The 13,811-nt window shown below is 36.8% G+C and overlaps 1 protein-coding gene across 1 annotated transcript in view; it reads right to left on the reverse strand.

The window, feature by feature from the left end:
• LOC146004605 (sialate O-acetylesterase-like) overlaps positions 1–13,811 on the reverse strand; it is a 67,485-nt gene that overhangs the window by 20,608 nt on the left and 33,066 nt on the right. The window contains exons 8-9 of the mRNA XM_083143479.1: positions 12,125–12,219; positions 10,124–10,251 (exon numbers count right to left, since the gene is read on the reverse strand). Of these exons, the coding sequence (XP_082999605.1) occupies positions 10,124–10,251; positions 12,125–12,219 (223 nt within the window). The remainder of the gene's footprint in view (positions 1–10,123; positions 10,252–12,124; positions 12,220–13,811) is intronic.

The following is a 13,811-nucleotide window of genomic DNA, read 5'->3' on the forward strand; positions in this document are numbered from 1 at the left end:
CCACAGTCACTCTGCCAATGCCCTTGGCCTTTTTGGCAACAGCGCCACTACATGTTTCAAAACTGTACATCTTGGCCCTTAACCCAGTAAATGCCACAATAACATCACCAAGTGTCTCATCTTTTAACTTGCCAGGCACCTTTTTGTTGTGGTGTTTAATTTTTGAATGTTCAGTGGTATCAAAATATTTAAACAATTCAGGCTGTGCTATATCTTGATAAACATCTTCTGTTTGAATATCAAGAACAAAACTATCTGTGTCCATGTACATCAGTTTTACACGATCCTTATAAAAAGGCTTCAACACATTATAAAACAATTTTAACATGTGTAATTTGGCCAATTCCAATATCACAGCCCCTACATAAATAGGCTTATCAAACTTAATCTTTGTTTTTTTCATGTTGAAAAGTGCCATATTTTCATCATAAATTCTTCTGTAATTGAAGTTGGGCTTTGCTATCAATTTTTTGCTCCGATTGGGGTCAGTAATTATTTTAACATCAATATGTTTTCTGACATTTTCAATTGTTTTGCCATACACTGAATTGACCATCAATTTAAACAAGGTCTTATCAAATAGGCTCATTGCAGATGTTCGAAGCTCTGTGTTTGTATCAATATATGGCTTCAACCATCTTGAGTGCCTGAACCTCAAAACTTTTCCAACTTTGATCACTTGAACACCATGATTCATCAGGAACTGGAGGTTTTTGTAATATATGACATAATCCTGTTTCGGCTCCAGAGTCATCATCAATTTCTTCTGTTTAGAGCCAGGTGAGCACTTAACCTCGGGAATTGGGGGCAGATCAGAAAATGTGTTGTGTAAATCATCAGGAATTGTCAGATCAACCTCTAAGAACAGGCCATAGTGACTGTCATCAAAGTCCTGAAGATCCTCAATGTTGAAATCTTCAACCCACTCAAGCCCTGCATATGGCAGTTTTTGCATCATGGCATAACCATACAGGCTATTGGCATCTACATACAGTATATAATTTGATGGCAGTGCTGGATCATAATCAGGAATATATTTGTTATTTGCTCTGGCATATCTCTGAGAACATTGCACCATGCCTCCTCTTATACATTGTTCAATAAACAGATACATATCTTGATCCTGGATCAGATCCAATTGCATTTTAGTGTTTAAAAACATTGCAGACCATGCTAGGCCCGGAGCACTGTAAAAATACATTGGATCCAGCTTATAATTTTCCATGGAAGATTTTCTGAATGCCTGAAGTATATCAGCTAAGAGGGTCACATCAAGTTTTAAATATGCCTTGTGATAATCACCAAATGTCTGGCATTTTAAATTGTTCCACAACCGGGCATGGTGATAATCTTCATCAGTGATTCCAGATGCTCTGATTTTGCTGTAAAACTCTTGTTGTGGTGGCAGAGAACACTCATCAAATTTAGAAAAATCTGTAACATAATCATAAGGATATACACCCTTCCGCCTAATTAATTTCAGGTCCTGATTTGGAAAGGAAGCACATGTGATTTTGAATTGATCATCAGATAATTGAGTGGCCAGTGTAGCCAGGCTAGCCGATAAAATTCTGTATGAATCAAGAAATCTTAAGTGAATAGGAACACCATTAACTTTAATTATTTTGCTAATGGCAATATATTTTTCATTATTTTCAGCTAAAATATTTAAATTCTGCTTGTCAAACCCCTCGTACCTGATCAGATGATGAAAATCATAATAGGATGCACCATGGCAAAATATGGGGACAAATTTTGGTCTCTGGATCTTAATATTACAGCTATTACACAGGGCTATTAAGAATTTACCATCTGTATGGGAATGGTGATGAACCTTGATATTTGCATCTGAAAATTTAGAATTACATACTGGGCATTTTTTTACATTGTTGAAATCTTCAATCTGATCCTCTGTTAAAGGCAACATGGGTTTTGATTTTAATAAGACATTAGATGCTATGGAACGGCACTCATTTTCTATTCTATCTGCAAATTTTTTGATGGCATCTGATCCCATGTATAAATCTTTTTTACTAACAACCCCATCCTGTACAACCACATAATAAAAACTAGAAGGTTCATGTAGCTGGTATGATGTAATTGAAGGTTCATCAGAATCTGGGCTACAGAATGCAAGAGGTTTGAGATTTGATTCAAAATCAAAGACTATATATGCTGGGTGTTCCAACAAGGCTTCAAATTTTTTGAATTTGGCATTTTCATTTGGGTTAGGCATAAGCATATGAACAGGTTTATGGTTGCCACAGTATTTCAGATGCTCAATTAACTTGTTTTTAGCAATTTCTGCATTCTCTTCACAAACACCATTCACCATTTTTCTACCATCAAATACAATTATACATCTTCTGCACAACTTGAATATTGTATTGGATTTGTCTAGTTGTTTTCTGACTAAAGCTTCAAGATTATGTATCAGAGTGTAATGATATGTGCCATCCTCTTCAATTAAGAGCAGATCAATCGGAACAGCAGAATAATCATCAAGTGTACTGATTCTGAGAGGATCTATGAAGCAATTGCCACGGCCAGTAGAACAAATAAATACATTAATAGATAATTGTTTACCATTAATATCCCTGGCTTTTTTTTCAAATTTATCAAAATTCTGAACAGACATTGGATATTCTAAGCCCTTCATTGCTTCATCAAAATTGTGTCCATGCTGTTTATAATAACTTATTCTCTCAGGATGATCTAAAACTGGATACAAAGCAGCTAAAATACACCACAAAAAGCATTTCTCATCATTATTTTCTATGTTAACCACGGCTCTTTTGTTTTTAATATTGGCAGGTAATGGCAGATATGTAGATCCTTGTAATGGGCTGAATTCAGAAATATTAATATATAACTTGTGTGGAGATCCTCATAGGCTCCATCCAGACTGTTTTGCTGCAAATTCAGAGTGTTTAATATTCAATTGATCTATCAAACTGCTTATTATTTTGTCTGAATTTGCATTTGAATATATAGGTACAGTTTATATTATGTGGGGCTGTGTAAATTTTGTGCCATTTGGCTTCTTATATTGTGTAAACAATTTGAGGGACAGCTTATAAGAGCCATTTTGTGCATTTAGAATTGCCTGCACATCTGGATTTATACTGTTCAAAAAATTCTTAATGTCACATTTTGGCTCTGATACAAACCGGTGATCCCCAAGTTGGCCATTAAAACTGCTATGGATGGGTTCATAGCGTGGCTGCTTTGCTGCTCTAGTATTAACAGGTGCTTCATGCTTCCTTTTCAGACCAGATGTAGATGGTTGTGAGGGCAATATTGATGACTGTTCATAACAAATACACTTATGCCATTTGTAATAAGCCTTGCTTAATATTTTATGGCATCTTGGACACATTTTTGTAGCCTTTCTGCATTTCTTAGGGTCACAAATATGGCGATGCCTAGACCAATTAGAACTAGATATATTTTTATTACACTGATTGCAATGTTTTTGATTTGGCATTTTTGTTGTTTGTTTATATAAAATTTATTGGTCCAAAAAAACAGAACTATGGACAATATACCAAAACAATTATAACAGCAATTAGTGGCTGAGCTGGTGCTTTTATACCCAAACAACAGCAATAACTAGGCTCTGGTGATCCCCAATATAAAATAGTTTTGCTCTTTTATGCTGTTGCACAACACACTTTACCAGGTTTCAAACCTCAGCTGTATATCAGCTAGCAGTAAATATTCTCAAAATATCACATGTGGGGATATTATTCTGCCACATGTATTTCAATCTTACACATTTTACCAGGGTTCAAACCCAGAGCCTCTTGATTACAAGGCAATAGTACCAACACTTTGCCATCAGGGGAGGCCCACACACTCTACCAGGTTTCAGACCTGGGGGCCTCTTGATTACAAGGCAACAAGACTAGCACTTCTCCATAGAGAGGTCTTAAACCCAGAAGCCTTTGATTATAAAGCATATAAGCCATGGGACTATGTCCACATGCAATACACATTGAATATCAGAACCCAGGAGTTATGAGCTGTCTATCAGCTAAATACAATTCAAAGTTGGACTTTGAACTGTGCAATGAATAATCTGTAAGTCCCACTCGTGTATATATTATCAGAACGAGGCAAAACCTGAATCCAATTCAGGCTTATATGACAACATGCAAGAGGCCAATGTTCTTTTTTCTAAGAATTTCTCTTGGAGTCAATAACATGATGGCATGTATGGGGAATTTTCCCTGAAAGGGCACAGTGTAGATTTTATCTCATGCATGCAAGCATATTAAATCTCCCAGGCGTGCATAATTTATTGCTGGCCGGGACATGAAACTGATCAAAGATTAGAAAAAACATGAAACAATTTGCAGCCTGACCTTGTCCTATTGTATTGATCTGTAAGTTGAAGAGCATGAGAATATAAGCATTTTTTACCTAGATTTAAGTATAGTCAAAACAATATCAAGGGGGGCATATTTTGGCAAGTTTATAGACAACAAACTGAGAGATGTAGCTTTTACACACATGGGCAAATCTGTCTGAGGGGAGTTCTTCATTTCTACACTAGAATTCAGGATTCTTGGGATTTAAATATGAACACACATGGCCGATTGGGGCATATGCCCCCCCTTGACATTGTTTTAAGTGTAGGCAAATCTGTATATTGAGGGTTCTTCTTTTCTACACTAGGATTCAAAATTCTTGGGGATTAAGAGCATATCACACTTGAAGAATTGGGGAATAAGAGTATCTTGCCATAATTTTAAGTCTAGTCAAATCGGGCTGTTTAATCAAATGACCTCTTCTTTTCTACACCTATAAGTGGTCCCAAAAATACCTCAAATCATACTACTCCTGGCCTGTGCATGAGTGTTCCTTTGTAACCACTCTTCATCCGTTTAATTTAATCAACGTTCATCGTCATGGCAGAAGTTAGGTAAAGTGATGGAAAAGTAACGCTAAAGAAAAGGGGAAAAATACAAATAATTTCCTCCCAGTGCATCTGCATTGCACTGTGAAATCAGGAGTCCAGAGTGCTTTGTTTATGATTATCCCTCTTGACTTTAATAAGCTCTTTAGCTACTTATCGCGATTAAATCTATACAGCTAGAAAAAGCGATGGGAGGTGGCAAAAATTCAATATATTAGAGGAGATAAACAGGTAACAAAACACACTTTTCTCTACTTTCTTCAATGATATTCATTTCGCTTTTTGAGTTCTGGGATACATTTTTCATTCCAAATTATTTCATTATTCACTGCAGAGTACAATACATAGAAAGAAGAATGCGCGCTCGTCACGGGTTCGAATCCCGGCCTGAATTGTTCATTGTGAGGTCCGTTCATCAATTTCATTATATCATCACTCATCCTCATTTTCGCGATAACCAAATGTGGCAGAAATGTGAAGTAAAATAAATCAAACCAACAACAACAATTAGAACGCGCGTTTTCTTACCCAAATTAATACATCCGTATTTATGACTGTTTAGCTTACCAATTTTTTATTGGACTCCAAATTATTAGTATATTTAAATAAAAGACTACTAAAACGAGAGCGCTAGAGAGCGTGAGCAAATATTTGATATTTAATCTTTATATATTCCATATTTGAAAAAAAGAGAAAAGAAACCGTAACATTTTTGTCTGCACATAATAGAAATAAAACTACATATTATAAATAATTATTGTACAACGTTTAAAAGGTTGTGTAAATACAGAGAACATCATAATTACTCTAGAAAAATTTCCCCTCGAGTTCTTTAGAGGATTTACAAAGAAATCGAAGGGAAACCAATCCCCTATCTGCCCTATAAAAGATAGACTGGATGACCTGAAACCACGGCCTTTCAACCATTGGAGCGGGAGGCGAGGGGGCAAGGCAGGTACAGGCAGGAATCTTCCCTTTCCCTTCGGGCGGTTGTCTATACCTGGATCTGGCAATGCGGAGGAAGAGCCTGCTTCAGTGTAGGAACCGAGCACTTCAATGTTTCTCGAAATTTTGAGGAAGCGGCCTTTCCACCCTTCGCAGGTCATAAACAGGCAGTGTTGGGTATTGCTGTTGCGTCCAAACAATGTTTCCAGCTTGAGTAGTTTCTGACCAGATTGAAGAATGACCGTTTGTGCGACGGTAAACCTCATATATGCAGTTACAAGTTGTCCCGAACAAAGCGCAATACAGGCTAAAATAAGTATAATGATGGCAGGATGACTATGTAGATTAACATATCTCCGGGCAAGTGGTATTATTCGCACCAAATAATTATTCTACTATTAAGACAGCTTAAAACACGCAACGTGTTAAAAATCTTCACACACTCTACGATTTCTTGAGTCGCACATTATTTTCTCGATTTCGTGAAGACCGATTTCAATAATCATCCTTAGCAAACAATGTGCCTCCTCGATGGCGCAGTGGTAGCGTCGTTGCCTTGTAATCAAGGGGCCCCGGGTTCGATACCCGGTGAAGGCACATAGTGGTTCAGATCCCACTTTAAACAGCATATCCAGTCCCGATTAGCCTTACTGTGCATAAAGTGGACTTAATCCTGTCCCAACTCAACAAACCTTTCGCTGAATCAAAAAATTAAACAAGTGAGTACACTTTTGTCATTTTGAGGTAAATTATCATTTTTGGCTATTTTTGGTTCATATGAATCTGCCTCGTCCTCCTCCGTGGCCGTGCGGTCTAAGGGGCTGTGCTTTCGGTGCCGACTGCGGACGGCATGGGTTCGAGTCCGCCTGGGTTCAGTCTCTGGGTTTTCGGCCTGTGTATAGGGCCGGTGGCAACCCACCATCGTGAAGAAATTGGGGAGCTACGAGTGAGTAGCGTAACCCGGTCATAAAACGGAGGGGAGGGGAGGGGTTCCTCGTGCTAACCCTAGGTCACCCCCCCATTACCGCTTGAATATCTCCACACCTCTAGATAGGATTGTGGGAGGGAGACTGGCAGTCGCGAGATAGGTCAAGGCCCTTCAAGGGATGTCGAGCCATTGCTTGTTAGATATTATTATTATGAATCTGCCTCGCTCAATATGTTTATTTTATTGAGTCAAGCACAATAGCCAACTATTGCAATGAGTCACTGGAAAGACATATTTGTGTGGTTGCACATATATTTAAGCATTTAAATAATAATTACTTTCTTTCGATAAGGAGTCGTTGTCATTTAACATACTTCATTGATTTATTCTATCAGCATTGTTGAAAATATTGTGCATGCTGAACATAACAACTTAACAAAGGCACATTGATTGCTTAATGAGGCATTTTTCTTGTGTTGTAGACCGGGTTCAGTTTTTGGAGTATTACAATGCTTTACACAGTCCGTTCGAAGAATTTTGAGAATACTGATATTTTATGAGAGGAACCACCACCGAATATCTGATAAATATCATTGCAATTAAGATGCTAATTTTCCGGTGCAACATGTCTGTTGTTACTCATGCTGAATAGCCTGATTACGTTGACAAAGGTCCGATTCATAGGTAGCAACACTTACAGGCAGGAACGACCTTGGCATGAAGGATCTCTGATTGGCACCATGATGACAACTGACTAAAGAAGCCCCGCGTCTGACAGAACTCAAAGTGCTCGGATCCTACGTTGACATCAACTTTAGGATATCCAGCCTTGCCAGCTGATCACATCGAGGGACGAGAAGCCCGTGTAAAGAAGTGTTGCATATGAACTGAGGCTTCAAGACAAAAAATTTTGTAATTTGAAAATAATTACAGACGTGAGATTGATTGATCTACCTCTGCTAGACTACCTACTCCTCAGTGCACGTCACTGATGGTAAAGTCGTCGTCTTTTAATCAAAGTGTTCCAACTTCGTGTTCTTCGTGTTCCTTGAATAATTTTCTGAAACGTTCGAAATCAGGTGAGTTATTCAAATCATTGAGAAGCGGCCTACTTCTAGCGGATCATTTTTGTACACTTTTCCCGAAAAGTTGCGATTCGAGTTTCGAAACTAGAGATATTGACACTTGAATTTTGGATTACATTAATTATGTCAGTTTTAGTGTTGTTTCTTTGCTTCTTTCCTGGCTTTTCTTTTGAAATCAGAATAAAATATTACTGCAAGAATTGGACATTTCTTAGGAAAACTACGTATAGTATTAGGTACGGCTAACAACAACAAAACGAAACGTGAGTTAACGAACCTTTGATCCGTGAAGTTAGGTTATTGAGAGACAATGAGAACACGTAACATTTTGCCTCTGAGAAAAAAAAGGAAGTTAACCAACTCATACGTTTTGGGAGAGTATTTGAGGGAAGTAGTCGTACCTAATTCTTCATACTTCAGATCTGCAGCGACAGCTGTTCTTTACCCAACAGTAAAGTCAATCATTAGATCATTTTTGTGCATACCAATTTCGACAGCCAGTGTAGAGAGACGTTTCTCGAAGTTGACTTTGGTGAAATCAAAAATATGAAGCACCATGACACAAGATTGACCAGATGAATTATTGATTATGTTTGTTGAACAAAACTGGTACAGAAATGTTAATAATTAGCATTCATTGATAGATTCATGCGGCCCTCATAGGCTTCTTCTGTAAATTCAACTGTTAACCTTGATAATTTTAACATGCACAAACATTTCAGTACACATAGATGAAAATTAAATAAACCTTACGGCACCGGCGCCACAAGAGAAAGTAGATTTCCTCTGCTTAGAGTGTAAGGTGGAGGGTAATATTTTGGAAAGGAAGACAGAAATCAATGATCGATCATAACTTATCTTTCGTCTTTCGATATTGATATTGATATGTTGTTTTTTTAAGTCCACTTTATGCACAGTAAGGCTAAGCGGGACTGGACCTACAGTTTAAAGTGGGATCCGAACCACTTGTGCCTCCACCGGGTATCGAACCCGGGCTTTCGTCTTTCGGAACACATATTGAAAAAAAATATTGTATATAATACCTCGTATCATGTACTAGGTTTTATTATAAAAAATACAAAATACATAAACAATATAGAGGTATTAATTATATTACTTAATTATTAAATATTAATAATTAAATGTTAATAGTTTCGTTAGAAGCATATAGAAAAACGCCTGTATAATATGGGATCCTTTTTACTAGTGCTCTATATTCCTAAAAGTTCTTAACGTTAATTATACTGTATTATTAAACTTATAAAAAAATCGTCATACAGATACTACATATAAAATTGCCGGAAAAATTTAGTATAATACATTCTACTAGAAGAAAAATCCACGAGCAAATTTTATTGTACAAAATTATCAATAGATCAACGGAAAAGCAGGAAATTTTAAATTTATTGAAATTCAATGTGAACAAAAATAGGTTACGCACTTACGCAAAAATAGGTTTACTTTTGCACTTGCTTCGCTTTTGCAGTAAATTGTACATTAGTCACGTCAATTGGTAAAGGTATTGTAATATACAAAAGACGGTGTGAAACCGTGTAATCGATTTTCATTCTGTATAAGTACAGGGGGCGCTGTTTTGCTTATCGTACATCTTGTTCACGAATCCTGAAACTGCGAGTGTTCAATCTCATCGTATCTTATCATCTGTATGACCTTTAGGCACTTACTTTGTCGATAGCTGCTATCCTAGAGTAAAGCCAGGGGTTTCGTGACCCACAGGGGGTGGAATGCCTTCAAGATTGGTGCAATGGAAAATGATCCTAACTCGAGGGTTACCCTGACTCATGGATTGTTAAACTCGTGAGTTTGTGCAATGCTTGTGCAAACGGATACCATTGATTGTTTGATTTGCTTTATTTTACTTCGCTTTTTGAGCCACTTTTTGATAATTTGTGAAGATGGGGATGAGTGATGATATGATGAAATTGATGAGTGGACACTCACGAACGTCCATGTCCAGGCCAGGATTCGAACCCGAGACCCACTCCGCCACGGGGGCCGGCGCAAACGAATATCAGATTGATGCAATGGAAAATGATCGTAACTCGAGGGTTACCCTTACCGTGAATTTTCAAACTCCCGACTTGGTGCAAACGGACATAAGTGAAGCTTAGTTAGCCACCAAGTGGCTGAGCAATCATGTCGGTTACTTTACATGGCGCAGGCTTCTTCACTTCCACTACATTTCAATGCACGATAGTGAGAGAAAGGAAAGCAGAATCTGACCTGAACAAATCCGAAAGGGAACGTAGGGCTGTCTCCATCGTTTCCTCCAAAGAAATTGCTCTTCCAATCGTTGATCATTGTAGGGAACATGCAGGTATAGTTGTTAGATTTACCTACATTGGCTTCACCTAAAAAGTAAGTTAGTTAATTACACATGAGATCTGCAACGTGATAGAGTAAAAGTTCACTGGTATCTATTCAGCAATAAGAGATCAATCATAAAGAAATACTTATTATCATTAGAGCCCGGAAGTTTGGCAAAATGCCTCTTTTTATCTACTGCAAATATTCATAATTTTTTTTCCGGATATAGGTTTCTTATGTTGTTTGGAATGTTTTAGAAGCCTTTTCATTTTGCCTATTTTGCCTATTTGGGACCTCACTGCCTATTTTTAATTATAATACCTTTTTTTGCCTTTTTCAATGAAATTTGACATTTTTTTTAAAAAAAATGTGTATATAAATTATTTTTCTCCCAAAAAACGTTGTTGGCATTTATTTTTATTCCGTTTATTATGTGAATAATTTTCGCCTTATTTAAGTAATATGGAACTCACGCATGTTTCAACATTGCTGAAAGAGAAAAGTGTAAGAAAAAAGTATTTCATACTGAGTTAGGATATTGCCTTTTTGTTAATATTTCCTTGTGCATGATTGACTGCTGAAGTGGACAGGTTGATTTCGAACACAAAGAAGATATTCCTGAAATATCCCTCTCGAACCCGAAAATTTCAGGAAGTTGCATCTGAGCTTAGTTTACCTCCGCAACCAGTCTTGACGAGATGGATAACCTGGATATCAGCAGCTATATATTATGCTAACAACCTTGAAAAAATCAGTCAGGTGATCGATGCTCTTCCAGAAAATGAAGCGGCTTCAATTCGTGAAGTGAAAAAACTCCTGTGCTATTCAATTTTATTTTTGCACTTTATGGTGCATTGCCAGAGACAATTACAATTATAGCATCCATGAAAATCTACGAGGAATCTATGCAGAAGATGATGGAAGTGCCAGGAGAAAAGGTATCAGCTGTTGCGGAAAAGTGCAAAAGGGTAGTGAGTGCAAATGAGGACTTGAAATGCTGTTACCGAAATGAGTCCAGCTACATTAACTTGTTTTATGTATGCTCCAATAACTTGTGTCGAAGTAGAAAGATAATTTTCTACTATGAAAAACATTCTCTCTGACAGACGACTTTCAATGAATGTTGAGAACTTTAAAAAAAACACCTTGTAGTTATGTGCAATCAAGACGGAGAAAATTGAAATGCTCTTCCAAATGTAGATTTTAATATTTTTCCGGAAATTATAGATAAAAGTAAGCGACTTCCAAATGTGCCTTTTTTCGGTTTATTTTGCCTTTTTTCATTTTTAGTGCCTATTTTCCACATTATAAATGCCTTTTTGCCTGCCTATTTTAACGAAAATAAATGCCTGAACTTCCGGGCTATAATTATCATATTCGCAACCTTCAGTATGTCACTTTGTCACATGGTACCGCTACTCTCTCCCACGTATCAACATCAAATGCTACGTACAACCAAGATTATCCCCAGGATATCTAGAAGAGTTCACATCTCTACAGACTAGAAACTCTCTACAATTCATGAAGCGATCATACAGGCCTCCATCTCATCAAGCCAACTTTAAGAATGTCCATCAACCAGAGAAGAGTTAATAATACTGGTTATACTGTCCTTCTTATTGTTATTATTAGTCTTGTTACATGTGTATGTGAACAATTATTTTTTTCATTTTCATGTTGATCATTCTCACATAAAATGATTTTTTTCTGTATTCAAGGTTTTTCAACTAAGCAAATAAATATCTTGGAAATGAAGACGAATTGACTTCCACTTGGGAATTACTCTTCACAGTGTATGTGGTGTTCTAATAAATTAATTTATCCAGTTGGAAGATAATTTACAATTCCCATTAAAATACAATTATGTTGAAAGCCTGGAAACCTGATGCCTCTAAATATAAGTTGCACAACTCATACCTTGATACCAAATGGCTCCTCTGATGGCCATCTTGAGCAGAGGGTTGATCATGGCATTCCACAGCTGGGACGCACTGTTTTGATTTCGGGGCGTACTGAAATAGGCGATGATAAATGATGTATGACTCTTAATATTAAACATGCTCAGACAAAAGGTACAATACACTACAAATTTTGGACATCATCTTGTCAATTGTTAACAAATTTAGGTTTGAAATTTAAAATGGGCTTGGACAATGTGAATATTGCGCGACCCATTAATTTTCTTAATAATTTCCGTTGTGGAATTAACGAAATACGAATAACTTGTCTACATTTGGAGTGAGCAATGAAAGCAGATTGGACAAACTTCACAGGAATGTATATATTCATCACTCTACATATAGTTCATTCTTGAATTGATGCCGTTTCATTCTCTCCGTACACAGAATTTTCTGTTTGTGCGATGACATAGTTTACTCCATTTGATTTTGTTGGTATGTTTTGTTTGATTTGTTCGTACGTTACATAACTGATAAGAGATGTAGCATAAGATTCATTTCCTTTTTACCCTAAAGTTATTCAGCTACGCTGGGTCATAGGCAGCACCAGGATATGACAGTTAAGAGTCCACGTGGAGTGCGGGCTGATGCATTTATACTATTGAAAAATACAGTGTCTTATTATGTTATTACTATCATTATTTTTTCCTGTTTACATTAGGGTTACACTTACGCTTGCGTCATTGATTTTTCATATTCTATACCAATACGGAGGACCTTCTTGTCCTACATTTATTAAAGACATGTTAATAGTTATTTATATATTATATGTTAATAATGTATGAGTAATATATACCTATATATATTTTGAAGTAATAATAATTTCGTCCTTAATTCACATGAACAACTAACTATATGAAACAATAAGAAAATTACTATTTAAAATAGATAGTTTTAATTAAAAAAAATAAAAAGAATAGTGATATTACAAAGAGGTTAATGGAGACTGTATTGCACTTTGGACATGTGAATCGTTACTTGGTGAACAAGTATCTCGATTAAGATACCCTGTTATGCTCATACTTTTTATGTTATAATGTCGCTATTTTTGGCTGGAATTGCGATTTTCTTCTTTCATATTATTGTTAACACATATATTTCACCGTAAGGACTTTTTTCAAGTCTTGTTCTTCCATAAAGAGGCGGGAAAATGGCGGCTTTTTTGTGGCGGCTTCCTCTGAAAAAAAAAAACAACATTGTGACCGACAAAGGCCAGAATTTTTGATCCACTACAAGTCGTGTTCTATTGCTCATATGATAATAGTGCAATATTATTTATTGTTCAAAACATACCTGCAATCATTTCCATGTGTATTTTGACACTGTCCTGTACTTTGTTGTCCAGCGGTGGAGGGGGATTTTTTCCAGAAATTTTGGAATTTTCCGGTTCCTCCCCTCCCCCCGCATCCATATATACACTCAATGTGCAAAAATTGTATGTAGTCCGAATCTATGGTTCATTCCGCGTATAACTACGAGTATATATTATTCGTCTGTCTACGGCAATTAGGCTCCGATTTACAGTCATGTTTAAAAAACTCTGCATTTTGGTCAAAATTGGCCCGGGTACGCGAAGCTTACCTGGCGAAAGAGGGTCGGGTATCTAAAGGTTAAGTCTTGTGATCACAGATTAGTTTATTGGAATA

The sequence above is a fragment of the Lepisma saccharinum genome, chromosome 22 (genome assembly GCF_977018435.1).
Source record: "Lepisma saccharinum chromosome 22, izLepSacc3.1, whole genome shotgun sequence".
Taxonomy (NCBI): domain Eukaryota; kingdom Metazoa; phylum Arthropoda; class Insecta; order Zygentoma; family Lepismatidae; genus Lepisma; species Lepisma saccharinum.